At 42.6% G+C, this 27173-nt stretch overlaps 1 protein-coding gene across 3 annotated transcripts in view; it reads right to left on the reverse strand.

Moving 5' to 3' along the window:
• Positions 1 to 27173, reverse strand: part of LOC308102380 (adenylate cyclase type 2) — a 39150-nt gene that overhangs the window by 4929 nt on the left and 7048 nt on the right. For all 3 annotated transcript variants that reach the window (XM_080452065.1, XM_080452066.1, XM_080452067.1), the window contains 18 exons: positions 24948 to 25097; positions 21227 to 21366; positions 20681 to 20792; positions 20167 to 20294; positions 19180 to 19338; positions 18302 to 18461; positions 15925 to 16086; positions 15491 to 15522; positions 15204 to 15257; positions 14102 to 14174; positions 13526 to 13623; positions 12018 to 12102; positions 11510 to 11647; positions 11216 to 11296; positions 10192 to 10367; positions 8966 to 9050; positions 1504 to 1665; positions 530 to 676 (listed from right to left, as the gene is read on the reverse strand). In XM_080452065.1, coding sequence (XP_080308191.1) covers positions 530 to 676; positions 1504 to 1665; positions 8966 to 9050; positions 10192 to 10367; positions 11216 to 11296; positions 11510 to 11647; positions 12018 to 12102; positions 13526 to 13623; positions 14102 to 14174; positions 15204 to 15257; positions 15491 to 15522; positions 15925 to 16086; positions 18302 to 18461; positions 19180 to 19338; positions 20167 to 20294; positions 20681 to 20792; positions 21227 to 21366; positions 24948 to 25097 — 2142 coding nt within the window. The remainder of the gene's footprint in view (positions 1 to 529; positions 677 to 1503; positions 1666 to 8965; positions 9051 to 10191; positions 10368 to 11215; positions 11297 to 11509; positions 11648 to 12017; positions 12103 to 13525; positions 13624 to 14101; positions 14175 to 15203; positions 15258 to 15490; positions 15523 to 15924; positions 16087 to 18301; positions 18462 to 19179; positions 19339 to 20166; positions 20295 to 20680; positions 20793 to 21226; positions 21367 to 24947; positions 25098 to 27173) is intronic.

A 27173-nucleotide genomic window follows, 5' to 3' on the forward strand; every position in this document is an offset into this window, starting at 1 on the left:
AAAAAGGCATGGATCCCCCCAGTGAGGGAGAGATGTTACCAGTGTTGCCAGGTCCGCTTATTATAAGCAACTCTGGGCTTACTTTTCTTTAAAGTTGCTTGTAATATATATCGGTATATCGGTAGTTAGTTGCGGGCTGCGTTTCTTCGGGCTTGTTTCTAAAGTGTATAGCTGCTTATTTGGGCTGTATACAGTAGCTGCTTATTTGGGCTTGTTTCCTAATGTTGTTTAAACCAGTGGTTCTCAAGCATTTTCATGCCATGGACCCCCCAAATTAATATGTATTGTGCCAGGGACCCCTGTACCAGATTTGTGTTGTTAAAATGTTTAACAACACATTTAAAAATATAAAAAATACCCCCCCCCCCCAGATTATTTTGAAAATAGCGATTCTACAAGGTGACCTTGTAGATCGTCTATTTTCAAATAGCCAGTGTATATAGGTTTACAGTGCTCATGTGGCCTATATAGTCTTGGTTGCACTGGTTGCGTTATTTCTCTCGCAAAATCTGGCAGCAGTGGACGGTACCTCGTCAAAGTCTGCTATGATCTCATTGAGGAGACGCAGACATTCCAGGCCAGCATTGTTGGCACTACTCTCGCTGTAGAAGTCCTTATACTGGGGCACAGAGGCAAACATCACACACACACAGTCACAGGACTCGCTGTACAGGTCCTGGAAAGGGTGGAGAACGGAAAACGTTTACAGGTTTGACAGCAGGAGATATTACACAACAGTGAATATTACACATGTTTCAGGACAGAGAATGTCTTTCTTGTGCTTGACAACTGCGAGTATTGTTGCATCTTTAAAGACAGGGCAAGAGATAATATTCAATGCTGGAAATTAAAATACAGTACGTATGTAATAATTGGACATTCTCATAAACAATTCACATGTTATCAGTATTTCAGCAGCTAAACTAACCTGCCCCCACATTTCCCACACATACAAAAGGCTGTGATGACAGTATTGTGCCAGTAAGCACTGTAAGTACAGGCAGTAGAGTAACTAACAACTTCCTCCACTCGTGATGTCATTATACTGTGCAATTCCACTCTGATACCTGTACAGCCACCTTTTCAGAACTTCCCATTTCAAGGCATTGCCATAGAATTATATAAAGCAACTGCTGTCTAGATATGAACTAGTATGTAAATATTTGAAGTTGTCCCTTATCTGTTGCCCTACTGACTATAGGATATGTTGTATTGTATTTGATAATAAAACAAAAGGATATTGTTACACTAGAAAATAGTTATTAAATGGCAATAAACTGTGAAAGATAAATACATTCCTTAAAGCATTATAAGCGGTTAAATCAACCTTTTTTCCAAGCTGGTTGCATGTTGCTTTGGCCTCTAACTGATATGTGTACCTATGAATACTTGATTTCAACTGCATTTACACCAATTTATTTGGAAGTTTTTGACCTCTACCTGGTTGTATTTGACCTCTACCTGGTTGTGTTTGACCTCTACCTGGTTGCGTATGACCTCTACCTGGTTGTGTATGTTCTTGACGTTCATGAAGAAGGAGGCGACGTGGAGCGGCAGAACGTTCTGGAGGAGCAGCTTGTTGACGTTCTCCATGGTCTCTATGCCCTCTCGTTCCGTCTGGAAACAGCACTCTAACAGGAACTCCACCCGACAACCCAGCTCGTCCTGGGGATAGGGGGAGAGAGAGACAGGACTTGATGTGTTGTTTGAGTCTATGACTGCAAAGCTCTACCTTTACCAACATTGAGAGAGAGAGAGAGAGAGAGAGAGAGAGAGAGAGAGAGAGAGAGAGAGAGAGAGAGAGAGAGAGAGAGAGAGAGAGAGAGAGAGAGCGAGAGAGGGAGAGAGAGAGAGAGAGGGAGAGAGAGAGAGAGACAGGGAGAGAGAGACAGACAGACAGACAGAGCGAGAGAGAGGTGTTGCGTTCGGGCAACCACGAGAATCTGAATAGAATCCTGTAGTGTAGTGTGTGATGCCTCATTGTTTAAAATCGTGTAGTGTGTGCATGTGTGCAAGATAATCTGACGAGAGAATCTTAAAATGATCCTGTAGTGTGTTATTTGGGTGTGACGGACCCCAGGAAGAATAGCCATGCTTAGGCAAGTGCTAATGGGGATCGCAATTATGGAACTTACTATATCACCGTGCTTGGGTTGTGTGTGTCTGTCCCTTATTTATGGTCTGTCCGTGTGTGTTCACGCTCTCATTGGCTCGCGCTACCATGTGACTCGAAACTCCGTGCTGAAATGCCAGCAGCTGCACTGCCTGTATACAGCCGGCAGAGTGCGGCAGAGTGCACTACTACAGTGTGGTTGAAATATAGCAGCCACAGTCAATCTGCGTTCGCTTCCATCGTTCGCGCGTGTTACGCGTATGGGTTTGGGGAGACTGTATGTTTATGGGGAGACTGTGTATGGTGTTTTTCTCCCTGCTACTCTCTGCCTGCTGCTCTCTGTCACTCACTCTCAGGTCCAGCCCATTCACTCAACTCAACTCCGCCTCTCACCACCGGTTGGTCCTTCCCCTCATCACTCCACCAATCACCTCCATCGTCATCATATATAAAGCACCTGTGACGGCGGCCATCTTTCTCTCTTCCCCACCATGCTTCCAGCAGCTCATTTGTTTGCTCCATGTATTGTCCTAACTAATTCACCTCCAGTCTTATAAAGACTTTCTGACCTTTTGCCAAACGTTTAGTACAGGGGGGGGGCAGTTTAGCTCTGGGGTACCCTGTACATATTGCACGTAGGTAATTCCAGTGTTTAATCCCACTAGTCTAGAGGTGAGTGCCACCCATTGTATTTTCTGTTCTTTGTTAGAGTAGGAAGGATTTGTTTCTCTTGTGAGTAAGTAATATCTTTATTTTGTGTAGACTGAGTTTTGGTTTTACTACATTCTTTCCTTTGGCACCACCTGACCCTCCCTGTATTGTTGACTTGGCATTCATTTACTTTTTGTCCATTTAGTTTGTTAATAAACAACTTTTCAGTTAACCTCAACTTCTGTCTGTCTCAATTATATAATTTGGGTATATGTTACCGTCCCTTCCTCCTGGACCACCATCTGGGACGTAACATTTGGGGGCTCGTCCGGGATACTCATGATCCCAAAATATAATACCCTGATTACATAATTGAGACTCTAACGACAGATGGATGTTGTGAATTGTGAAGTTGTTTATAACAGTGTTATTACATAATCATGATTGACATCAAAGCGTTTCTTGATCAGCCAACGTTTGAACAGTTCAACCTATTTTTGAAAGATGATTTGCTTGCCCTGGCAGCGTATTTTAATATTCCCATCTTAAAGCCAATACTTAAGCCAGAGGTTAGGATTTCAGTTTTGGAGAAACGTATTGAGTTAGAGATTTTGACTGTTCCTCCACCTACTCCTGCAGAGCAGGTAGAAGGTGTTGTCGAACATGGGTCACCTGAAAAAGCTCCACCAGGTGGAGACCAGGAGGAGCCTGAGGTTCCTGTGTCGCCTACATTGTCCACTCGATCAAGTGTTTCTAGTGACAAGGCTAGGATAAAAGTTCGTATTGCCCGCCTTCAGGTGGAAGCTCAGGAAAGAGCTACGAAGGCGGAGTATGATCACAAATTAGAATTAAGGCGGTTAGAAATTGACGCTGAGAAGGAAGTTAAATTGAAGCAACTTGACGTTGAGATGCAAAAAGTTAAACAGTTTTCTTCTCAATCTGTACCAACCCGCCCCTTTGATGTAGCGAAAAATGTTGCTTTGGTACCCCCCTTCCGGGAGTCAGAGGTTGACTCTTATTTCAGTGTCTTCGAGCGCATTGCGCAATCTTTAAAGTGGCCTAACGATGTTTGGCCAGTTTTGCTTCAGTGCAAATTGAGTGGAAAAGCTCAAGAAGTAGTTTCCTCTCTGTCATTAGAGGAGGCATTACAGTACGAAAAAATCAAGGGTGCCGTTTTACGTGCTTATGAATTAGTGCCTGAGGCATACCGACAGAAATTTAGGAACCACAAAAAGGCCAGTGGTCAGTCCTATGTGGAATTTGCAAGGGAGACAGGAGTTTTGTTCGACAAATGGTGCGTTGCCACTAAAGTACAGGACTTTGATTCTCTCCGTGAGCTGATCCTGTTGGAAGAATTTAAAAATTCAATGCCAGAAAAGATAGTCACTTATCTAAATGAGAGAAAGGTGTCAGACTTGCAACAGGCAGCCATTCATGCTGATGAGTTTGTCCTCACCCATAAGCAGGTGTTTGGGCCTTATCAAGCAGCCAAGCCCTCTGTGTTTAAGTCTGTGAAAACAGATCAAGGTTTCTCACAGCCTGAAAAAGCAAAAGGAGATTTTTCATCCTCAAGGGAAGAACGTGAGTGTTACTATTGCCGTAGAAAAGGCCATCTAATTTCTGATTGTTTAACGTTAAAGAGGAAACAATCGCCTGGTTTTTCATCTGGCCCTTCGCAAACAAAACCTGTGAGTTTGATTAAGACTATCTCAGGGTCCCGCACGGGGGCTCCTCCCCCTCAGCAAAGTGCACAAGATGATTGTTTCAAACCTTTCATTTTTAAGGGGTTAGTCTCTCTAACTGGGGATCCTAAAGACCAGAAGCCAGTTAGGATATTGAGGGATACTGGTGGGTCACAATCGTTTATCCTTGCTGATGTACTGTCACTGTCTGAGAGTTCCTCCTGCCAGTCTAACGCAATAGTGCAAGGTATTGAAATGGGATTTGTTCCAGTACCACTGCATAGAGTCCACGTACACTCTGAATTGGTGAGTGGATTTTTCAAAGTGGCTGTCCGCAATGCTTTGCCTGTGAGGGGTGTAGACTTCATAATGTCTAATGACATTGCAGGTGGTAAAGTAGTGCCAGTACCAGAGGTGATAGACAAGCCAACCATTGACTCGGTGTCTGATGAAGTGTTCCAGCAGTACCCTGATGTGTTTCCGGCATGTGTAGTTACTAGAGCTCAGAGAAAGAAATTTGGCGTTGATTTGTCTGAGTCTTTCCTAGGTTCAGACACAGGGGAGGCCTTGGTAGAAAAAACAAAGACCACAGTTAATGTAGAACCTGAAGGTGTGGGAGTGCAAGATGCTCATGATTTAAACCTGCCGGTTGACCGTGCACAGTACATGGTAGAGCAACAGGGTGACAGTACCCTTGCCAAGTGTTTGGCCTCTGTTCTAGGCAAAGAGGAAGCAAAAGCCAAGAAGGTGGCATACTATCTTGAAGATGGTATGCTAATGCGCGCCTGGTCTAATCCTGCTGCAGAGGGGTTGGATTGGGGCACATGCCACCAGCTGGTGGTACCTCAACAGTATCGACAAAAGGTGCTGTCCTTGGCTCATGACCATCCCTGGTCCGGTCATCTTGGTGTAACCAAGACATATGACCGGGTCCTGAAGAACTTCTTCTGGCCTAGACTGAAACATGATGTTGCTCAGTACTGTCGTGCATGCCATGCTTGTCAACATGGTGGGTAAGCCAAACCAAGTTATTCCTCCTGCACCTCTTCATCCTATTCCTGTTATAGGAGAGCCTTTTGAGACAGTCATAGTTGACTGTGTGGGTCCTTTACCCAAAGCAAAGTCGGGGAATCAGTATCTTCTAACCATTATGTGTGCTGCAACCAGGTTTCCAGAAGCCATTCCCCTGCGCACAATTACTGCTAAAGTGGTCATTAAAGCTTTAACCAAGTTCTTTTCTACCTTTGGCCTACCTCGGTTTGTGCAAACAGATCAAGGCACTAATTTTAAATCGAGACTGTTTGCACAAGTGCTTAAAACTTTAGGCATTAAACACAGGGTGTCTAGTGCCTATCACCCTCAGACACAAGGGGCATTAGAAAGATTTCATCAGACACTGAAGTCAATGCTGCGGAAACACTGTCTTGAGTCAAAAGCAAGTTGGGATGAGAGCATTCCTCTTGTTTTGTTTGCAGTTCGTGAAACTGTTCAGGAGTCACTAGGTTTCAGTCCTGCTAGCCTAGTTTTTGGACATACTGTCAGGGGCCCCCTCCAAGTCCTTAAGGAGCAGTTGGTTAATGTTGAAGCAACTTCTCAATCAGTCCCTGAGTATGTTAATCAGTTTAGAGAACGCTTAAAGCAGGCCTGTTCCTTAGCCAAAAATGCATTAGCCTCTTCTCAAGTGACCATGAAACAACACTTTGACAAGAAAGCTGTTGCTCGTTCCTTTAACACAGGAGATAAAGTGTTACTTTTGTTACCAGTACCTGGTTCCGCTCTCTCTGTTCGCTACTCTGGTCCTTATCTGGTAGAGCAAAAAATCAGTGAGACAGACTATGTCATTCGCACCCCTGACCGAAGGCGCCAGTCCCGTGTGTGCCATGTTAACATGCTAAAGCTGTATCACTCTGGGGATGAAGTTCCAACTAGGTCTCCAGAGCCTGCAGTTTTAGGTGTAGCATTAAATTCTAAGGTCTGCGATTCTCAACCTGATGATGATGGGCTGGTGTTGCGCAACGCAACCCCACAGGGTGCAAGACTAGCAAATTCTGAAATGTTGTTGAATCTACCTTCCTTTCTGTCTCACCTGCCAGAGGATCACTTGAGTGATATAGAGAATCTGATTTTGGATTTTCCAAGTTTATTCAGTGATATTCCATCTCAAACTTCAGTTCTCCGACATGACCTTAAACTAACCACTGCTAGGCCCATCAAACAGCGGGCCTATAGGGTTAATCCTGTTAAGCGGGAGACAATGAAAAAAGAGGTTGAGTATTTGTTAAAACATGGATTTGCTAAGCCTAGCTCCAGTCCATGGAGTTCCCCATGTTTGTTAGACATCAAGTCAGATGGAAGCCCAAGGTTTTGCACTGATTTTCGTAAGGTGAATGCAGTAACGGTACAAGATGCTCATCCACTGCCACTGATTGATGACTGTATTGATGAGATTGGTCCATCTACTTATGTGAGTAAGCTTGATATGCTCAAAGGATATTGGCAGGTTCCTTTGACATATCAAGCATCCACAGTTTCTGCTTTTGTGACACCTGATCATTTCTGCCAATATACAGTGATGCCTTTTGGTATGTGTAATGCTCCTGCTACCTTTCAGAGGCTCATTAATCTGGTATTGGGGGATGTCCCCCATTGTAAGGCATATCTAGATGATATTGTAGTGTACAGTTCAGACTGGACTTCACATGTGTCAACCCTGAGAGAAGTTTTTAGTCGTTTAGCAAATGCTTCTTTAACCCTCAACCTAGCCAAATGTGAGTTTGGGAAAGGCACAGTTCTCTACCTTGGTAAAGAGGTAGGCCAAGGAAAAGTGAGGCCCATTGATGCCAAGGTCTCTGCCATCACTGCTTTCCTGAGGCCTACCACTCGAAGAGAATTGCGCCGTTTTCTAGGCATGGCCGGATTCTATCGTGGTTTTTGTAAGAATTTTTCCTCAGTGGTGACTCCGCTCACTGCCCTAACCAGTATCTCTAGGCCCTTTGTCTGGACCAGTGAGTGCCAGAGTGCTTTTGAGAGCGTAAAAGCCCTCTTATGTAGTGCACCTGTCCTCTCAGCTCCAAACTTTACTCTTCCTTTTAAGTTAGAAGTAGATGCGAGCGGTACTGGAGCCGGTGCAGTCTTGTTGCAAACAGATGACCAGGAACTCGACCATCCAGTTTGTTACTTCTCTAGGAAGTTTAACAAACACCAGCTCAGGTATTCAACCATAGAGAAGGAAACACTGGCACTTCTGTTTGCATTACAACACTTTGAGGTGTATGTAGGGTCCAGTATACTTCCTGTGGTAGCTTACACAGACCATAACCCCTTGGTTTTTCTATCCAGGATGTATAACCAGAACCAGCGACTCATGCGCTGGGCCCTTATTGTACAGAATTATAACTTAGTAATACGTCATAAGAAAGGTTCCGAGAATGTCTTAGCAGACGCTCTCTCCCGCAGTCTGTAAGAGTGGTGTTTTGTAGCCACAAACATTTTGTTTGTGTCTTTAGGGTGGGAGGTGTTACGCGTATGGGTTTGGGGAGACTGTATGTTTATGGGGAGACTGTGTATGGTGTTTTTCTCCCTGCTACTCTCTGCCTGCTGCTCTCTGTCACTCACTCTCAGGTCCAGCCCATTCACTCAACTCAACTCCGCCTCTCACCACCGGTTGGTCCTTCCCCTCATCACTCCACCAATCACCTCCATCGTCATCATATATAAAGCACCTGTGACGGCGGCCATCTTTCTCTCTTCCCCACCATGCTTCCAGCAGCTCATTTGTTTGCTCCATGTATTGTCCTAACTAATTCACCTCCAGTCTTATAAAGACTTTCTGACCTTTTGCCAAACGTTTAGTACAGGGGGGGGGCAGTTTAGCTCTGGGGTACCCTGTACATATTGCACGTAGGTAATTCCAGTGTTTAATCCCACTAGTCTAGAGGTGAGTGCCACCCATTGTATTTTCTGTTCTTTGTTAGAGTAGGAAGGATTTGTTTCTCTTGTGAGTAAGTAATATCTTTATTTTGTGTAGACTGAGTTTTGGTTTTACTACATTCTTTCCTTTGGCACCACCTGACCCTCCCTGTATTGTTGACTTGGCATTCATTTACTTTTTGTCCATTTAGTTTGTTAATAAACAACTTTTCAGTTAACCTCAACCTCTGTCTGTCTCAATTATATAATTTGGGTATATGTTACCGTCCCTTCCTCCTGGACCACCATCTGGGACGTAACAGCGCGTCTTACTTGTAAAGTAAAGTAAAGTAAAGTAAAGTGTGTGATTCTACCAGATTTCAAAATAGTTTAAGAATTTAAAAATCCTTATGAGTCCAGCTTACGTGGGGAAAAGGAGGGAGACGAAGAGAGAGAGAGAAACCAAGAGACAGAAACAAATGGGAACTATGACAAAATTACATCCAGCTCAGAAAATGCGCACACAATGCACAACTGTATACGCATCGCGTGCACAGCCTCTGCACACACACACACACACACGCGTACGTGAAAAACACAGGCTTCTTACCTGTCTGATCAATATGAGGCACGTGAAATAGAAGACGAAAAGCCAAACCCCGGCCATGATCGTAGGCTCCTTTAACACACCAGGCCTGAAGCACACACACACACACACTTTGGTTACAAAACAGCCCGGCCTCGATACACTCCAGGTTCATGACATCATCACAGATTTGACATACAACACACACACACACACACACACACACACACACACACACACACACACACACACACACACACACACACACACACACACACACACACACACACACACACACACACACACACACACACACAGAGACTTCTAGGCATTTTGTTTCACTAGCGCTGATACCCTGCCGTAAGCAAAGTGTCACACCCTCACACGACTCTTCAGTGTCACTGTCTGGTATCTTTGTGTCAATCACTGTATCCACAGGCAGACAACCCCCCACCCCCCACCCCCACCCCACCCCACACACACTGCCCTGAATAAAACATGATACTTCTGATGAAGGTTTTACAATCTGCCCTCCGAGTGACAGACAAAACACATGAAACTGAACACCCCGGCGGGGAATGACAGACAGAGTAATGACTGTATAGTAGTGTAGACACACTGAAGTAAGACACTAGACAGTGAATGATGTGGAAAGTGAGGTGTAATTAGGTAGGATTAGGTAGGATAACTTTCTCCATCTCCTGCTCAAGTTCAAGATTCAAGTTTATTCAAGTTCGAGTGTCCCAAGATGAACAGTTTGTGCTGCAGTAAGCATAAAAACATAAAACATGTAGCAATACTGTATCAAAACAACATATAACACAACATTTAACAGTGCACACTGGAGTCATAGGTACTCAAACTACGATATAACTATTGTATCTTGTGTCAATAGTCACAGTATCATCATCATCGTCATAAAAGATTAAAGTAAGTCAAAATAACGATACATTTGCCCCGAGTTTTCAATTGCCCAAGGTGGTCTAATGACTGTAAAAGGCACGTTGAGGTGAGTAAAATCAAGCCATGACAAGCTAGCAGCAGTGTTTAAATAATATTATATGAAGCCCAGATTAACCACTTACTTAAAACCTATTTATTATGCTTGTAGCTGCTCTCGCTCTCTCTGTGTCTGCCTGTCTGTTTGTCTGTCTCTCTAGATAAATGAGCTTGTAGATCATCCCCCGACCTGGATTTTTCCAGGGTGGGATGTCTGCTACAACAACCCTGACACTGTAGGTGAGTCTCACTTGGAGGTGTTGTAGAGCAGGTCGACGAGGCAGCTGGACCTCTGGGCGTAAACGTAGAGGAACAGAGCCAGGTAGACCACCACGGCCAGGGTCAGCAGCAACGCCTTGAGGGACATGCACGTCCTCACAAACACCAGCACACCCAGCATGGCCAGCAGACAGCAGTATATGTAGTACTGCAAGAGGAGAGGTAGAGAAGAGAAGAGAAGAGGTAGAGAAGAGAAGAGAAGAGAAGAGAAGAGAAGAGAAAGGGTGGAAATGGAGGGGAGAGGAGAGAACGACAAATATTAGCAACGGATTGTCGCTATAAAAAGAATCCAGCTACACAAAATGATATAAAGCGGCTCCAATGTAGCCTGACAGCGCATCGCGGGTTCGAGTCCCGTTCCCGACGATCTTTACTGCATGTCTCTCCCCATCTCTCTCTCCCTGTTTCCTGTCCATCTTCACTATACCTATAAATAAAGGCAGAAAAGCCCTAAAGAAAATCTTGAAAAATACATAAAATCGATATAAAGCATTAATGATATAGCCAACTAATCTTATCTTAGTATAGTAAGGCACTTTTAACCCATTAAGACCTGGATCTGTGTCAGTGATCAGTGCCGCGCTACGAGCTTGTAGATCTGCTATTTTTGAAAAATCAAAATGTGTGCAAATCCTTGAATATATATATTTTTAAAGCGAACATTTTTAACTCACATCTTTGCTTCTGGGGGTCCCCTGGAACAAAATATTTTGATGGGGGTCCGCAGCCAAATACAATTTTGGGGGTCCTTGACATGAAAAAGATTGAGCACCACTGATATAGACACATACGTTTTTCAGAAAACTGTTGGGATTTAGTAGACATGTAGAATCGGCTTCAGGTCTCAATGGGTTAAAGGGATTCAAGGCCAGATTAGAACCTAATCAGATTTTTTCTAAACTGACTGACTGGTGGGAACGTAGATACTTCACCAAAACACACGTTATCTCATTAGATATGGAGGTTTGATCATGGTTGGAGGGTCACAGTACTCACAGGTACTGTGTAGAGCTTCATAGCCTCCAGCTCCGTTTTGTTGTGGGAAACATTAGCACAGCCGTTTCCCGGGATGAAGAACTGAAACAAGAAGAAAGAAGAAAGAGAGAGATAAAGAAAGAGACACAGCAATATAGATGGATGGATGAATAGACACAGAGATGGTTAATCCATTAAGATTTCTTTGGCTATTCAAAAATAGGAGATATACAAGCTCACATGTGCAAATCTTTGAATATAAAAATAATGGCATGGAAAGGGGAACGCCGAGGAGAAAATAAGACTCCCACTCACAAAGTTGAGGATGGCCATGAGCATGGTCATGAGCAGACAGACGCTGACCACCAGGAGCCGTAGCGCCGCCCTGGTGGAGACACCTCTCGACAGCCCCGTGACCCACTGCATGCTCAGCGGTATTTTAGACTGCCACCTCTGAAACACACAATATATAAAAATATAACATCTCTGTCGGGTGGAAACCTCATATGTCCAAAACTGTTACTTTTCAGGATTCAAATGAAAAAATAGCAAAAGTACAGTAGCAGATCTACAAGCTCAAAACGGATCTGCTATTTTTCTCTTTTGTGGGTAGTATAATCCAGAGTAGGGCATTAACTTACGAAAAAAACACAAAAGGTTAGAATATGGAGAAAATAGGTTATATATGTCATATTAAATAATAATCATGATAATCGTACTCATGATTATAATTATATATAACCAATGATAACAGTAATACATTGACATCATAGGTACAGTACTAAACAAATCATATTAAAACGACTGTAGCGTGTGGTTTCACCTCCAGCTTTCCAGTGAAGACCACAGACAGAAGCAGCACCAGCACGGGGAAGGTCACGCCGTAGGACACGGCCATTTCAAGGTTCCTAGGAGGGGAAGGAGAACTTTTATTGCTCATCTGAATTAGTGGGAGAGTGAGAAAACAGGGAGTGATAAAGTGAATAAATGTGTTAGTGAGTCAGGGAGTGAGTGAGTCACTGACTGACTAGCCTCGGAAACCCATGCTTTTTTTTTTTGTTACAAAAGAAAAAAAGCCTGGGGGAGCCATGCAGGAACGATGGTCTTAGGACCTTGTTATCTCCTAACCAATCAGAGTGCAGAGGGGCGTCGCTCTAAATTTGGTGACGTCAGCGTGCTCCGTGCACAGGCCGGGGGGGGGAGGGGAGGGGAGGCGGGGACATAGATTGGTGAAGCAATAGGAAGCCCCGCACGAATCCGTGCGGCTGAGTTTGGATCCGCCCTTAAAGACCATCGATTGGGCTCGTTCTCTCAGTCTACTGACTGACTAATCTCTCAAGAACAGATTAAGATAGTACAAACAGCAGAGGGCGCTGTTTTTCATTCTTATTTGGTTCTGGGTTCCCAGATTGCTGACTGACTGACCGACTGACTGACTGACTGACTGACTGACTGACTGACTGACTGTGATATGTTTTGGTTAAAACAAAAAGTTGTTTGTTAAAAGGTTAAAGCACCATATTCTGTTCAAATTTCTTTCTGTTCATTTCTTTGCGTCATCACTTCCGATTCTACTTGTTTATCCTTTATCCTGTGTGTGTTCTCTCTCCTGATTGGATAAAATTGGTATCCCGACCTGAAAATGCATTTTCTGTTTATTGAAGAGCTGGAGATACTGAACCTACACTCTATAGCAATGACTACTATCAGATAGAGTTATTTAACACTAATTTTACCGAACAAAAAATCACTTACCCTACCTTTAAATGAGAAAAAAGAAAGAAAAAAAGAAAAAAAGAAAGAAAGAAAGAAAGACTCAACAGCAGGTGCACTGAATTAGAGGTTTAATGATTAATCAAATGAATGATTGATGCAGTGAAGCTGTTGAACTGGTAAATAAGTGCTGGCTAAATAATTTACTTAGGGAACAAGTGAATGAGCAGGTGGACGAGCTAGCAAGGGCCTCAGTGTGTGTGTGTGTGTGTGTGTGTGTGTGTGTGTGTGTGTGTGTGTGTGTGTGTGTGTGTGTGTGTGTGTGTGTGTGTGTGTGTGTGTGTGTGTGTGTATGCGCATGCCGTACAACTGTGGTTCTAAATGAGGGGTCAGGTCCGCAGGGGGGGGGGGGTAATGCTAAAAAAAATTATTAGCATTACAATCAGTTTAATCACATGAAACCTACTGTATATACACAAACACTGGCACAAAATATGTTCAGATGGGGTTCAGATGGGGTTCCGCGGCAAATCAATTTGGGGGTCCTTGACATGAAACAGTTTGAGAACCCCCGCCGTACAATAACAGCTATAAGTAGTTTGCAGACATAATACTCACTTGTAAGAGACGAGCATCTGGACAGTGAAGAGAGTTACGAAGATCAGAGACAAGCAACTCATTGACTGGTGGAGACCAGTCACCTCTGACAGACGAAACTGTAACAAAGACAAGCATGCATGGACATAAATATTAACGCTTAATTTGTATCTACTTAATAATTCAAATTATGATTACATATTACATATTGACCGATGTTTGATTGGTGTCAGCAAGCATCGGGACCCATTCTTGGGTCGCGGACCCATTTTGATGGGTCTTGAATAAATATCATTTTATTTTTCGTTTCCTACATTTAGTTATAAAAATTAAAAATAATTCCATAAATAAAAAAACAACACTTTTAAGAAGTAGTGAAAATCTACAAGCTTACAACGCTTCGTGAGCTTGTAGATCGGCTATTGTCACTAGTTTAGGTCACAGGGAGACATTACATTTTTCTATTTGGGTCCCGAGCTAAAACGTTTGCTGCTGTGATGTATGGAGTCCATACAGTGTTCACAGAGTGAACTATGGTCCATTCATACTATGGACCATAGTTCAATGATGGACTTTCACCCCAGGAAATAAATGTACCTGTTTCTCTAATGACATGTCATTGAATAGCAGAGTCAGCCAGTTGAGTTTCTGAGCTCTATGCTCTTCTTTGCTGAATGAGAGAAAAATAAAGAAAAAGTAGGAAAAAACAACATTAGAATCTAAATACGAAAACACTTCAGTGGTGACAATAAGAGCATACAAATGTAACCAAATGGACTCTGAGTCGTAAGGTTATCTAAACGTATTTAGATTCTAAATCCGAAAGTATTTAATATCCATTTGTAACTCTGAGAGTGTACAAGTGTAAAGGTCCTTTTGGTTACTGATACACACTCTTGAGTTAAATTAACAGGTGATGGCAATCAGCTGCAATCAACAGGAGATTTCAGAACTTAAAAAGAAAAGGAATGCTGGGTATACGAATACATCCTACATGTACTTACCCAGTGAGCCATAGTCGTCTATTAGACCTCCGTCTAAAACTAGGTTATATTTGGTCTAAAAGTGAAAGTTTTTTCAACGTCTATTCTCAGCCTAGACGTTGATTAGCTGTTTTTTAAGCGTCTATATTTAGACCGTCTATATTATAGACGTCATTTCAACGGCTATGATATAGACGGTCTATATATAGACGCTTAAAAAACAGCTAATCAACGTCTTGGCTAAGAATAGACGTTGAAAAAAATTTCACTTTTAGACCAATTATAACCCGGTTTTAGCCTAGACCTTAGACGTTTTTTAAACGTCTAATAGCCCGAAAAATGCTCAGTGGGTACAGTTGAGTTATTTGAGTTGTTGTTTTTTGATAACTAAATCACTATCATATAGGACTGTACTTTTTGTTTGTATGCGCTTTTTCACCTTTGTATTTCCGGTCTATTGTAATGCTTGAATTGAATTTCCCCTCTGGGATCAGTAAAGTGGAATCTAATGTAATCTAATTATATTTTTGTACCTACAGTATTATAGTGTAATGCAAGTGAACGGTGCTCACACATTTCTACAGCATTCTAGGTACATGTTCTCAAGTGAATTTCAGATTTTCGAGACTATTGTGGACAGTGCGTTTATCTTTTGTTTTAAAATCGTACTTACAGTATGTCTGTATTCACATTATAGTATGATGTTAGCACTTTACCTCTCAGCTTCAAGGGTGTCCAGTGAACGCCTGACTCTATCGTCCACCACCAATCTATACAACACAGAACAACAACCCTCAACAATTCACTTCAATCCTTGTGCAAACCTAAACCTGGCCAGTGTCATTATTATTATTTTTATTGTATGTATTTTGCGTATAAAAGCTTTGTAAAGTTGTGTTGTGGTTAGAGATAATAATAATAAGCCATTCTGACCAAACATTAAATTGCTAAGCTTTCATCAAAGAATGAAAAGTTAAAGAATGAGAATTCAAAATAATCTTACGAGTTGGGGCTGTTCTGAGTAGGGGATCTTTCCTGCAAACACACATGTACGCACATGTATGCATACACATATACACACGCACACGCACACACACACACACACACACACACACACACACACACACACACACACACACACACACACACACACACACACACACAAAGGTGCGTATATAAATTGCATGCAAAAGGAACAGAATTGGTTTTATTGGTCTACTGCTTGTGCATATGATACAGCAAGATTAGATGTCTTTATACTGTATATTTGAGACATACACATGACATGTAGACACACACACACACACACACACACACACACACACACACACACACACACACACACACACACACACACACACACACACACACACACACACACACACACACACACACACACACACACACACACACACACACACACACACACACACACACCTGTGGCAGCTGCTCATCAGAGGGGGTGGCAGAGGGCTTGGAGGGTTTGGCATCAGGGTTGCTGAGGTCAGCGAAGGGGTTGATGGTCTGCCAGGACTGGAGGTACTTAGACATCCTCACCGACGCCCGCTGCCTGCGCTCACTTGGTGTCAACGTGTTGGCCTGGAATTTAGATCACAAAGGGTCATATAAGACCAAAAAACAAATAGCCTACAAAAATACAAGAACCTCGGGGGGGTGAGCGGTCTGTGAAGAAAATGGGGGCGAGTGTTTTTTGGGGGCGAGGGTTCCGGTTACCTTTTTATACAATGGCTTTTACCTAGGAATGGACAAATAATTTTTGCTTTCAATCTTAAAGTTATACAGTGCAGGTCCACAAATAACGATTTTTAGCAGCCTCTGCTGGTCATTACCGTCACTGCAGGCAGTTCGTTTATATCCTCTGTTACCCAGAATTCCATTCGTTTTCACCGGAAGACGGAAGCGTTTCAAAAAGCGTTCTTTTAATTGTTTTATACGATCTGTGGATCGTTTCTCTTAGCCAGTGGAGCTTTAGTTACCGTGAGCTGTGTTTTCTTTTTCTGTTGTTTTTCGATCTTCAAATCATACAATCTCTTAAAATCAGCGTGAGTTTCCTTTTTGTTATTAGCGCGGTAGTTCCTGGCCAAACAGGAAACCGGTGCAGTAGTTCCTGGCCAAACAGGAAACCGGTGCATTTCCGCTTCCGTTTTCCGGCCAGATGACGTCATTTTCGTGGGAAAGACACCCCTATCACCGTTCAATAGAAAATATATGTATAAAAGGCTTTCGGGGGTGAAATTCATGGAGTGGGTGTTGTGAAACCTTTGCCACTCACAAAAGATATAAAATTTAACTTTAGTTTTGTTGAAAAAGTTACCTAGTATTACTTTAATGTTATTTTTATTGTCCCTTTATGTTCTTATTTCTTCAATTGAACTGCTTTTATATTTCATGTTTGTTTTTATGTCTGTGAAGCACTTTGTAATCCGTATTTTTTTTGGTGCTATACAAAGTTTATTATATTATTATTATATTATTGTCGATCTGCAATCTTTTTGCTTTGAATACAGGTGTGCCTTGAGAGTTTGACTTGAACATTGAAAAAGTTTGAAAACCACTTGTCACGGTCAAGTCACACATGCAGGTGGCTTGAGTTTCACCCAAAGTAATCACCTATGCTTTATAAGGTATTTCTACTGCATTACTAGTACTAGTACTTTAGAGAGACACAGTGAGAGAGAGAGAGAGAGAGAGAGAGACAGAGAGAGAGAGAGAGAGAGAGAGAGAGAGAGAGAGAGAGAGAGAGAGAGAGAGATGGGAGAAGGGAGAGGACGGTAAGAGGAAGAGCAGTGAGAGAGAGGAGAGACGGTGAGATAAGATCGGAAATGATTAAACTTTAATGATGACATTTGGTACCAGAGTGGATGACACGCAGTAACACAATGAGACAAAACCCATGACGCTGTGGGCAGAGGTTTGGTGCCAGGTGGTGAACAACACTGTGTGAGTCATCAGGACCTCACCTTTTCTCTCTGGCTTTTAACAACATCCGATCCTAAAATAGTATGTTTTTTGTTTGCGTACAATTCCTGTTTAACTCCTATCTAACGTTTCCTACCTTCTGTGTTCATAGGCGTAAATGTGCAATCATGCTCTGTGTCTGTGTCTACTGTATGTACCTATAAATGATATGTGTTTTATACATGTTATGTGTATTGCTTTGCTTTTACCTGCGCAGCACTTTGGTCAACTAAGGTTGTGTGAAAGGTGCTCTATAAATAAAGTTTGATTTGATTTGATGTGATAGTCATCTGTGTGAAATACTGATTAATGACATTCATATATTCAAGTGGTTCTCAAGCCTTTTAATTTCAAGGACCACCATATTAATTTGTATCTGTATCTGTTCTTTCTTCAGGTATGATTATGACTTTAATATACAGGAATTAAACTATGTGGTTAACAGGTCAAAACCATATCCAATTATCATTAAAAGTGAGTTCCGAGCTTCCGTCTTGTTTCTTGATGAATATTTGGTTCAGTACCAAAAATGGAGGATTTGCGTTATTTTTCTTTATGTTGTTATTAAACCTGTCTCTACCTTGTTTTATGATCAAAAAGCACTTTGTAACGTATTTGTTTGATAGGTGCTATAGACAGAAAAGCTTACATGACAAAATGCCCAGTGTTGATTTAACCGTGAGAATATATGTTGTGCATACTTAAAAAATACATACTTAAAAAAACGTAAATACTTTAAGCACTTACTTAAAGATTAACGCTACTGTATGTAAGGTTAATTTATAATTAAATGGTCACTGCCTTGCACATAGATAGAAAGACCTTTAACACCTACCTCTATGGGTGTACTGGTAAGGCTTTTTCTCTTATGGGGGTCTATCACCAGATAGGTTTTTCTGCCTTTTAGAAGAGCATCTCGGCTCCCCCCATCTCCATCCTCCACTTGGTATGCTCCGTTCAAGTGCTTCAGGGTGTCTTCTGTGATGTGGACCCGTCTGGGAGGAGACCATATTGTCATACAGGACATATTATATATTTTCATAACCTTTTCAACTTTTATGAGCTATTTCTGCTGCACGACACTATCGTGCTATGAAGTATAAATCAGATGTTAGGGTCTAGTCTGTATATTAGATCCATAACTATATATTAAGGCGATTTAAGGCTTAACGTCGCAGCTGAGTATTCGATTCCTGTCTGGTTGAATAATGTTATGGCACTTCACGATACAGATTTGGGTGAGTTACCTGTGTCATGAGTTTGATTGTGCTGGGAGCTCTTAAAAGGCCTGAACAGTGAGTGGCATTCAAAGTGAGACACACATTTCAAACACCATAGGTGTTTAGCTAAAGTGGCAATATCAGATGCATTGGTTTGTACCAAGGCGGCAAGAAGACAGTTTTAAAAATGAAGCCAATAAGGAATTTGCTGAAAAAGTGGCTTCAAAACTGGTCTGTAGAAACCAATGGGTGACGTCGCCGTTCCTTTTGTCCATATTTTTTCTATTTTGTCTATGTTTGTATGATTACATTTACAAGTCAATTCAGAATGTCAGCAGAAGCACTAGACATTAAACGAGAGCCAAAGTATCAAATATAATAACAGTATTAAACATGGGGTTCTGGATTGACATGTAACACAGGCTTACAGTAAGCGGTTCAACAGGTTCAGCCGTTACTCATTTCAGAGCTGTTGCTCGGATCCAACACTTACCCTGGAAGTCCTCCAGACTCCATGTGATTGGCTAGCGTCACGTCGTGTGACCACACGTCGTACTGCCACTTCTGCAGGCCGATGACGCCACAGAGCACGTTGCCGGTGTGCACGCCTACGCGCATGCTGATCTCCACACCTGTCGCCTCGCGCAGTTTGCTGCACGGTTGGAAACACAGACAAAGAGAGACAGTTGGAAGGGTTAATACATCATTTTTTGTATTTCTTTTAAATTATTTAATCAGGCATGTCATTAAGAATTAAGAATTCTTATTCACAATGACATCCTGGCAAAAGGCAAGGCCTCTTGAGGGAGAGGTGGGTGATGGCAAAAGTTGTATACAAATAAATCATAATTCAACTTAAAGGCAGATACAATTAAACATCAAATTAAAAACAAGCAACGCAAACAGCAAAACGGTATTATAAACCACAGTAACGAGAAGAAAATTTAATAAATTAAGTCCAAAATATAGTCTTTAAAAGCTGACTTTGGGATAAAGTTGTCTGTATGTATTTTTCAGATTATTCCAGTCTCTGGCCACAGTAGAGCGGAATCACAGGTATGGGCAAGCACAGGTAGGTACAAGAGTTAATTTAGCAGAATAGAACAGAACAAAAAAAGACCAAAACAGCCCACAACACAACACAATATCGTCTCTGTCGGGTGGAAACCTCATATGTCCAAAACTGTAACTTTTCAGGATTAAAATAAAAAAATAGCAAAAGTAGCAGATTCACACGCTCAAAATGCGTCGCTTCGCACCACATTTCGAGGTTGCAGATCTGCTACTTTTGATGCTTTTGTGTGACGCTGTAGTGTGATCTAGTAGGGCTGTTAATTTACAAAAAAAACACACAAAAAGTTAAAATATGGAGATAAGAGGTTTCTGCCCAACAACACATGGCAGAACAGAACAGAACTGAACAGCACAGAGCTATTTTGCTGATTCAAATATTCAAATCATATAACAGTGAGACACTGACTTGATGGCGGTGCACATGTCCAGGCCCATCTGGACACAATTACTGGCGTGGTTGGGGTGCGGGTCAGGTAGGCCAGACACACAGTAGTAGCAGTCCCCAAGGATCTTTATACGCAGACACTCATTGGTCTGCAGGATGGAGAGAGAGAGAGAGAAAGAGAGAGGGGGGAGAGAGACAGATAAAGAGAGAGAGAGAAAGAGAGTTGGAAAGGAAGAGGCAAAGACCGAGAAAAGGGGGACAGAAAGGGAGAGAGAGAGAGAGAGAGAGAGAGAGAGAGAGAGAGAGAGAGAGACAGAGACAGAGACAGAGACAGAGACAGAGAGAGAGAGAGAGAGAGAGAGAGAGAGAGAGAGAGAGAGAGAGAGAGAGAGAGAGAGAGAGAGAGAATCAAGGGGACAAGGAGACACGAAGATTAGCCGAAAGCCGCTCTGTTTTTTGTTTGTTTGTTTGATTCATTCATTCATTGGTTGGTTGATTTTCATTTCAAAACAAGGGACATGGGACTCTCTCTCACCTTGGCGATGTCATCAAACCTGCCGAAGAGTTTGTTGAGCACTGCGACCAGCTCCTCAGGGGAACAGGTGCTGGCCAGCTTGGTGAAGCCCACAATGTCTGCATACAAGATACTACACACACAGACAAAAAAAAAAAAGAAGAAAAAGGAAAAAAAAGAAGGAGTCTTAATTAAGGGCCATCCACACCAAGAATGATTTTCCAATCAAGGTTAACCGAAGTGGCCACACATTTGGAAGTAAGTAAGTAGCCAACAGTTCCCGAGCCACGTACATTCCCCTCGACATGATATACAAGTTCACCCCCTGGACATGAGTCATGACGCTAGTATGTCACAGGGACTTACCCCCAATCCAACCCTTGATGCCAAAGCAAGGAGCCACGGGGTCCCATTTTTAGAGTCTTTGGTCTGACCCGAGCGAAGGGGAATTGAACGCCGACCTCCCAGTCTCAGGGCGGACACTCTAAGCATGTACAGTATACTGTGTGTATAGTATACACAGTGTATACTATATTACACATTGATGTTCCAGTGTTTGTGTCTCACCTGACGTCTTTGTTCTGCCGTATGTAGAGGCTGTGGAAGTTGTGGAAGTTGGTCTCTTTCTGTTTGGACAGCCTGTTTATGATCTCCTTCCTCAGCTCCATGGCGATGCCCCGTGGCAACACTGATAAGAGGAGGTGCTCCTGTCGCCATGGGAACAGACAAGACAGGGTGTTTGTACAGTATGTGCGTGTGTACTGCAGTGGTTCTCAACATGGGCTCCGGGGTGCATGGGCCCCCTTTGGGGAGGGGAGCCAAAGATCACAGGGGCAGCATGAGACCCTATTTTAAACATTTTGCACAAATTGATTTAGTGCACTGTTTGCCTGTGAGTCAGTAGGATACAACAGCAGACAAATCTGTGTGGGGAGGAATTAATTGGCATAATAAATTGGGGAGAAAAAGTGGTAAGAAAAAAATGTTTAACATAAAAAAAAAAGCAGATCTACAAACTCACAACGAGTTGCATGGCAAGCTTGTAAATCGGTATTTTCGCTAAGTGGTTAACATGTCTGACAGGTCTGCCTACTGGATGTTTATGTTATGAATTGTTGACTTACAGTGGCAACGAACTGTTTTGATTTGGTTGTACAAACACAAACATGCATGCACGCACACATCAAGGCATGCACGCACCAACGCGCGCACACACGCACGCACGCACGCACACACACACACACACACCTCGCTTAAAATGGTACATTTATATAGCGCTTTTACATAGATTGTGCATTACATTCACCCACACATTCATGGTGGAGGAAACCATGCAAGCCACCAACCTGCTCATCGGTAGCAATTAGGGGTTCAGCGTCTTGCTCAAGAACACTTCGACACTAACTCTGGGGGAGCCCCTCAGCCCAGGATCGAACTGGGAACCTTGCGTTTCCAGTTCACTCTACCCGGCGGCCACTCTACCCCTGAGCCATTGCCGCCCATGCTTCTTTTGGAATCTGCATGGCCTCCTTATCTCCCTGGATAGCATTTCATCTATTATCCAGGTTTGTTTGCTCATAGTGAAAGATGTCCATTCTTGCTCTGCCTATTATTCTATTGTGGCTGCATGGGCTTCGTTCAAAGTGAATAATTAATCTATTGGAACGTAACGGCCAGAAAAGCATATGCTGCAGCCAACTTCTGGCTGCCACATAATACTGTAGAGACAACCCTTCCCATAATGATTAGAAGAATTTCAAGTACTGTAATAGCATACCTTACTGACATTTTCAACACTGAGCCAATAGACAAACAAAAAAATGTATTTCCGGGTAGATAACATTGGGAGCGTCACATTGGAGCAGTATTATTCATTATACCATTATACCATTATAAATGTATTATTTTGTTCAAATTAACATTTGATATTGTGAAAACGTCCATAGACATTCAACCTGGAAATACCCTGTTTGTTTACACAAGATTCAATCATATTCTGATCTGGTCTGTAAATGTTGAATAATTTAGAATTCTTTAACACAAATCTTCTCTTCTGGGGGTCCCTGGCACAAAACCTTTTCAGATGGGGCGGGGGGGGGTCCAAATACATATAATTTTGGTGGTCCTTGACATGAAATAGTTTCAGAACAACTGATTTTGAAGGCATTTGTAGAATCGGCCTCAGGTCTTCTAATGGGTTAAGTGAGATTCATGGTGTGTCTAGAATTCATTTTGAAAGAATGTTAAAGGAGAATTCCGGACATTTTAAGTGTTATCTTTGATGTGTCGTTACTCACCTACCGACGTAAAAAGTGGCGTTGTTTTTTTCCAGAGATTCCCCTGTCGTCATTTTTTCAACCCCCTCCGTTGTCATAATGGGAGCGCGTGGCTTAGGGAAATTCGTCTATTATAACCGATGCAAAGTTATTTTTTTCTCTACTACTACTCATTGTAGAGTCTCATGATAGTCAAACATGCGCTGAAAGTTCCTGAGAGGCTACCGTTAACGCCGAACGATTTAACACTGGTTGCTTGTTTCTCTACCTGGCAACACCAAGTTGCCAGGTTCTGGAAAGAAACAAGCAACCAGTGTTAAATCGTTCGGCGTTAGCGGTAGCCACAACGCCACTTTTTACATCGGTAGGTGAGTAACGACACATCAAAGATAACACTTAAAATGTCCGGAATTCTCCTTTAATGAACATAGAAGAGACTGCTGAACCAGCACTGAGGCTGAGCCCACCTGTTGCCAGGTTGTCCTGATGACACAGGCCACACATGATTATATTGTTCTGTGTGTATAGGGCTATTTGACACGGTTCTTATTACGTGTGCTGCTTTTTAACTGCCTCTTTCCATTGATATTTTCCTCGCCTTACAATATGTACATATCTGTTATTACCTCTGCTGCTATTTTAACCACCCCATACCACTGCTATTTTTAACCATGCACCTTATGTATATATATCATGCACCTTATGTATATGTTACAGGGAAATTGGCATTCCAGGGAAATTGAAAAAGGAGCGCTTGTTTTTACCACCCACCCAGGCAATTCTGTATAACCAACACTAGAGGGCAATGAATGCAAGCCAATGCATGCACATGACATGCACACGCATGTGTGCGCACGCGTGTGCGTGTGTGCATGCGCACACATGCACACGCACACATGTGTGTCGTCGTGGACACTGGATAGTAACCTATTAGACTGTAACCCATGAAAAGATCTATTCTCCCCCTATCGGTTCACAACTCGGACGGCGCTGATTCGACAAGCAGACCCTCGGCCTCAAGCTCTGCTGAGTCGGCGCGCCTCCGTCACGGACAATAACTATTATCATGTGTGCGTGTGAACGCTTTTTCAGCGTTCCCCTAGCGTAGCTTCCTGGTTGCTATGTGGGGGGGAACAACAAAAGCCAGGTCGGCCTCGCATCAAAGCCCCGCCTCGCGCATCCTCCTCCTCGCGCCGCCTCGTATCAAAGCCCCGCTTCGCGCCTCCTCCTCCTCCTCGCGTCGCCTCGTATCAAAGCCCCGCCTCGTGCCTCCTCCTCCTCCTCGCGAGCCTTGCGTAAAAAACCCTGTCTCGAAAAGCCCCGCCTCGCGCCGAAGCCCCGCGCCTAAAAGCGAGTGCTCCTCTTTCAATTTCCCTGGAATGCCAATTTCCCTGTTTTTTCCTCTTAAATTTAGCGTAGCCAATTCTTTTTTTTACCCCTTTTTAGTCTTTATGCCAATTAATTCCTCCCCACACACATTTCTGTGTTGTCACTGCTGTCATAACCTACTGACTCACCTGCCAGTGAGGAGCCCCCACCAGGAGCACGTACAGCCTTCCTCCTATCCTCTAACACTCCCCGCTGACAGGCGCCGCCCCAGCCCGTAGAGATATGTGCAATGACCATTATCGCCCTCCCCGCCCGGCTTCCCTACCCCCAACACGGGCCAATTGTGTTCGTGTAGAGACGCTCGAGAAAGCCGGATGAACCACGGTGGATTCGAACCCACAACCTCCGTGGTGGTGGGCAGGGACTTTACCACTGCGCCACGTGAGCGCTCTTAATTCCTTTCTTGAAACATTGAATTAATGGAACTTGTATGACAATTTTCTTTTTTTACACCAACAAAAAGTTGAGTTGAGTTAAGCAATGAGTGAAATCAGTCAAAACCCGTGCTAAATCAAAGGGAACATGAGAAAAAGAGAAAAGAGACATTATTTTGGCTATTAACCTACATTGGTTCCAGCTACAGAAACAACCTGATATGGTCCATTAAATTGAACAGAAAGTACCTGTTGGTACTTCTTAACTTCCTTCTGAGAGCGCATGGCGCTGAACTCCTCTTTTTTCTGATTGGATATCCTCAGAGCACGCTCCGTCATCCACAGGTGGAAGATGCCAACGCAGTTCACACACAGCAGCAGCACCGCATTGGCCACCAGCTGGAGAATGAGGTCAAAGGTCAGGGAGGTCGCAGAGAAGAGGGCAGATGTGGGGATGAGGAGAGGAGAGGAGAGGAGAGGAGAGGAGAGGAGGACATAATTTGAATTAGTACCTGCTTTAGCATGGCACACAAGAATGAGTCCAGACTTTTTCTTGCACCGGGTGCTTGGACTAACATGCACAAAGACACTTTTTTGCACCATTGGGTTCGTGGACATGAGTGCAAATGCACACACACGCACACACACACACACAGACACACATACACAAACACACCCACACACACACTTTTTTGTTGCAATCTACAAGCTCAAAACGCATCGATTCGCGCCGCGTTTCGAGCTTGCAGATCTGCTACTTTTGATGCTTTTGTGTGACCGCTGTAGTATGATCAAGTAGGGTGTTAATTTACGAAAAAGACAAGAAGTTAGAAAATGGAGATAAGAGGTAATTCTGCCCGACAACAGCCATATGTATTTTAGTCAATGACTAGTATCAAGCACTAATTGCATGTTGATCTACCGTAACTACAGTGGACCATCAAATGCCTTGACGTCCACAAATAACAATACCACTACTGTATCATGAGCTGACCACACAGTGCAGAAATCATTTGAATACGAATGTTATGTTTTTTCGGTGTATGCAAACCGTGTGTGTTCATCTCTCCCCCAGAGCTCATTTGCAAAGCATTTGCATGAGACCTTCTCACTGGAACTCCAGTGTGTTGGTAACTGGGTTCCAGAGAGGAAAACTGGAACTGAATTGTGAGAAACAGTTTTTTTTCTTAACCCATTAACAAGACCTGAGGCCGATTCTGCAAAATGCCTTCTAAATCAGTAGTTCTCAAAAAAAATTATGCCAAGGACCCCCAAATTGATATATATTTGGCCGCGGACCCCCCCCCATCTGAAAAAGTTTTGTGCCAGTGACCCCCTCAAAGAGAGGATTTGAAAAAGTTTTTAAAAATAACACTTTCAAGATTTTTCAAAACAATTCATAAATAGCAGATGTACAAGCTCGCAGCACGGCACGAAGTGATGCGCTGTGAGCTTGTGTATCTACTATTTTCGATAACCACTGTTCTAAATCTTAAGAGTTTTCTGAAAAACTATAGCTACAGTATAAATATATGTAGCTAAAATCTAAAATGACACAGATGCGTTCCCTGTTTTAATGGGTTAACCACTTTGAACCCTAGTCCCCTCTGGGTGGGACATTCACCAGGAATAGCCGATCTAAAAGCTCACAACGCGTCACAACAACGCAACGTGTTGTGAGCTTGTAGATCTGCTATTTTCTGGAGAAGAGATTTGATGTAGAAGGAAACAAGATGCAAACCCGAGTACAGAGCCAACTCGGGTCTGTTAGACTATATACTGTAAGTTATATACTTAAAGTACCAAAAGTAAAAGTAGTCATTGTGCAGAATTATGTCCCATTTCACAAGTACAAAATGTATACAAAATATTTTGAAAATAGCAGATCTACAAGCATCGCAACGCTTTGTGAGCTTGAAATATATATAGACCTTAAGCGGTTAATGTATGTTCGGTAATAAAAATCTAAATCTAAAAAGTAACTATAACTAAAGTTTTCCTCAGAGATGTAGTGGAGTGGAAGTAAAAGTACTGAAAATTGGAAATACTCCAGTAAAGTAAAACATACCTCAAAAAGTGTACTTAAGTACAGTACTTGAGTACATGTACTTACTGTGGTTACTTTACACCACTGAGTGCACATGGGACTTTGGACAAGGGTGTGTTTGCATATCCATCCACTGTGCAAGAACATAATGTCTATATGTTTACGTCCAGGGCAGGGATTTTCCACAGGAAATCATGTGTGGAATAACAAACTTACAAATTAAGATTTATAATAATTACCCTGACCACCAATTAGACAATAGTCGACTGGCAGTCAACTAAAATATATATATATATATATATATATATATATATATATATATATATATATATATATATATATATATATATATATATATATATATATATATATATATATATATATATATTTTTGTCCTTTTGTCAGGTTGTTTTGTTTTGTTTTCTTTC

Source organism: Gymnoscopelus braueri, assembly GCF_963280865.1.
Source record: "Gymnoscopelus braueri genome assembly, chromosome: 15".
Classification (NCBI taxonomy): domain Eukaryota; kingdom Metazoa; phylum Chordata; class Actinopteri; order Myctophiformes; family Myctophidae; genus Gymnoscopelus; species Gymnoscopelus braueri.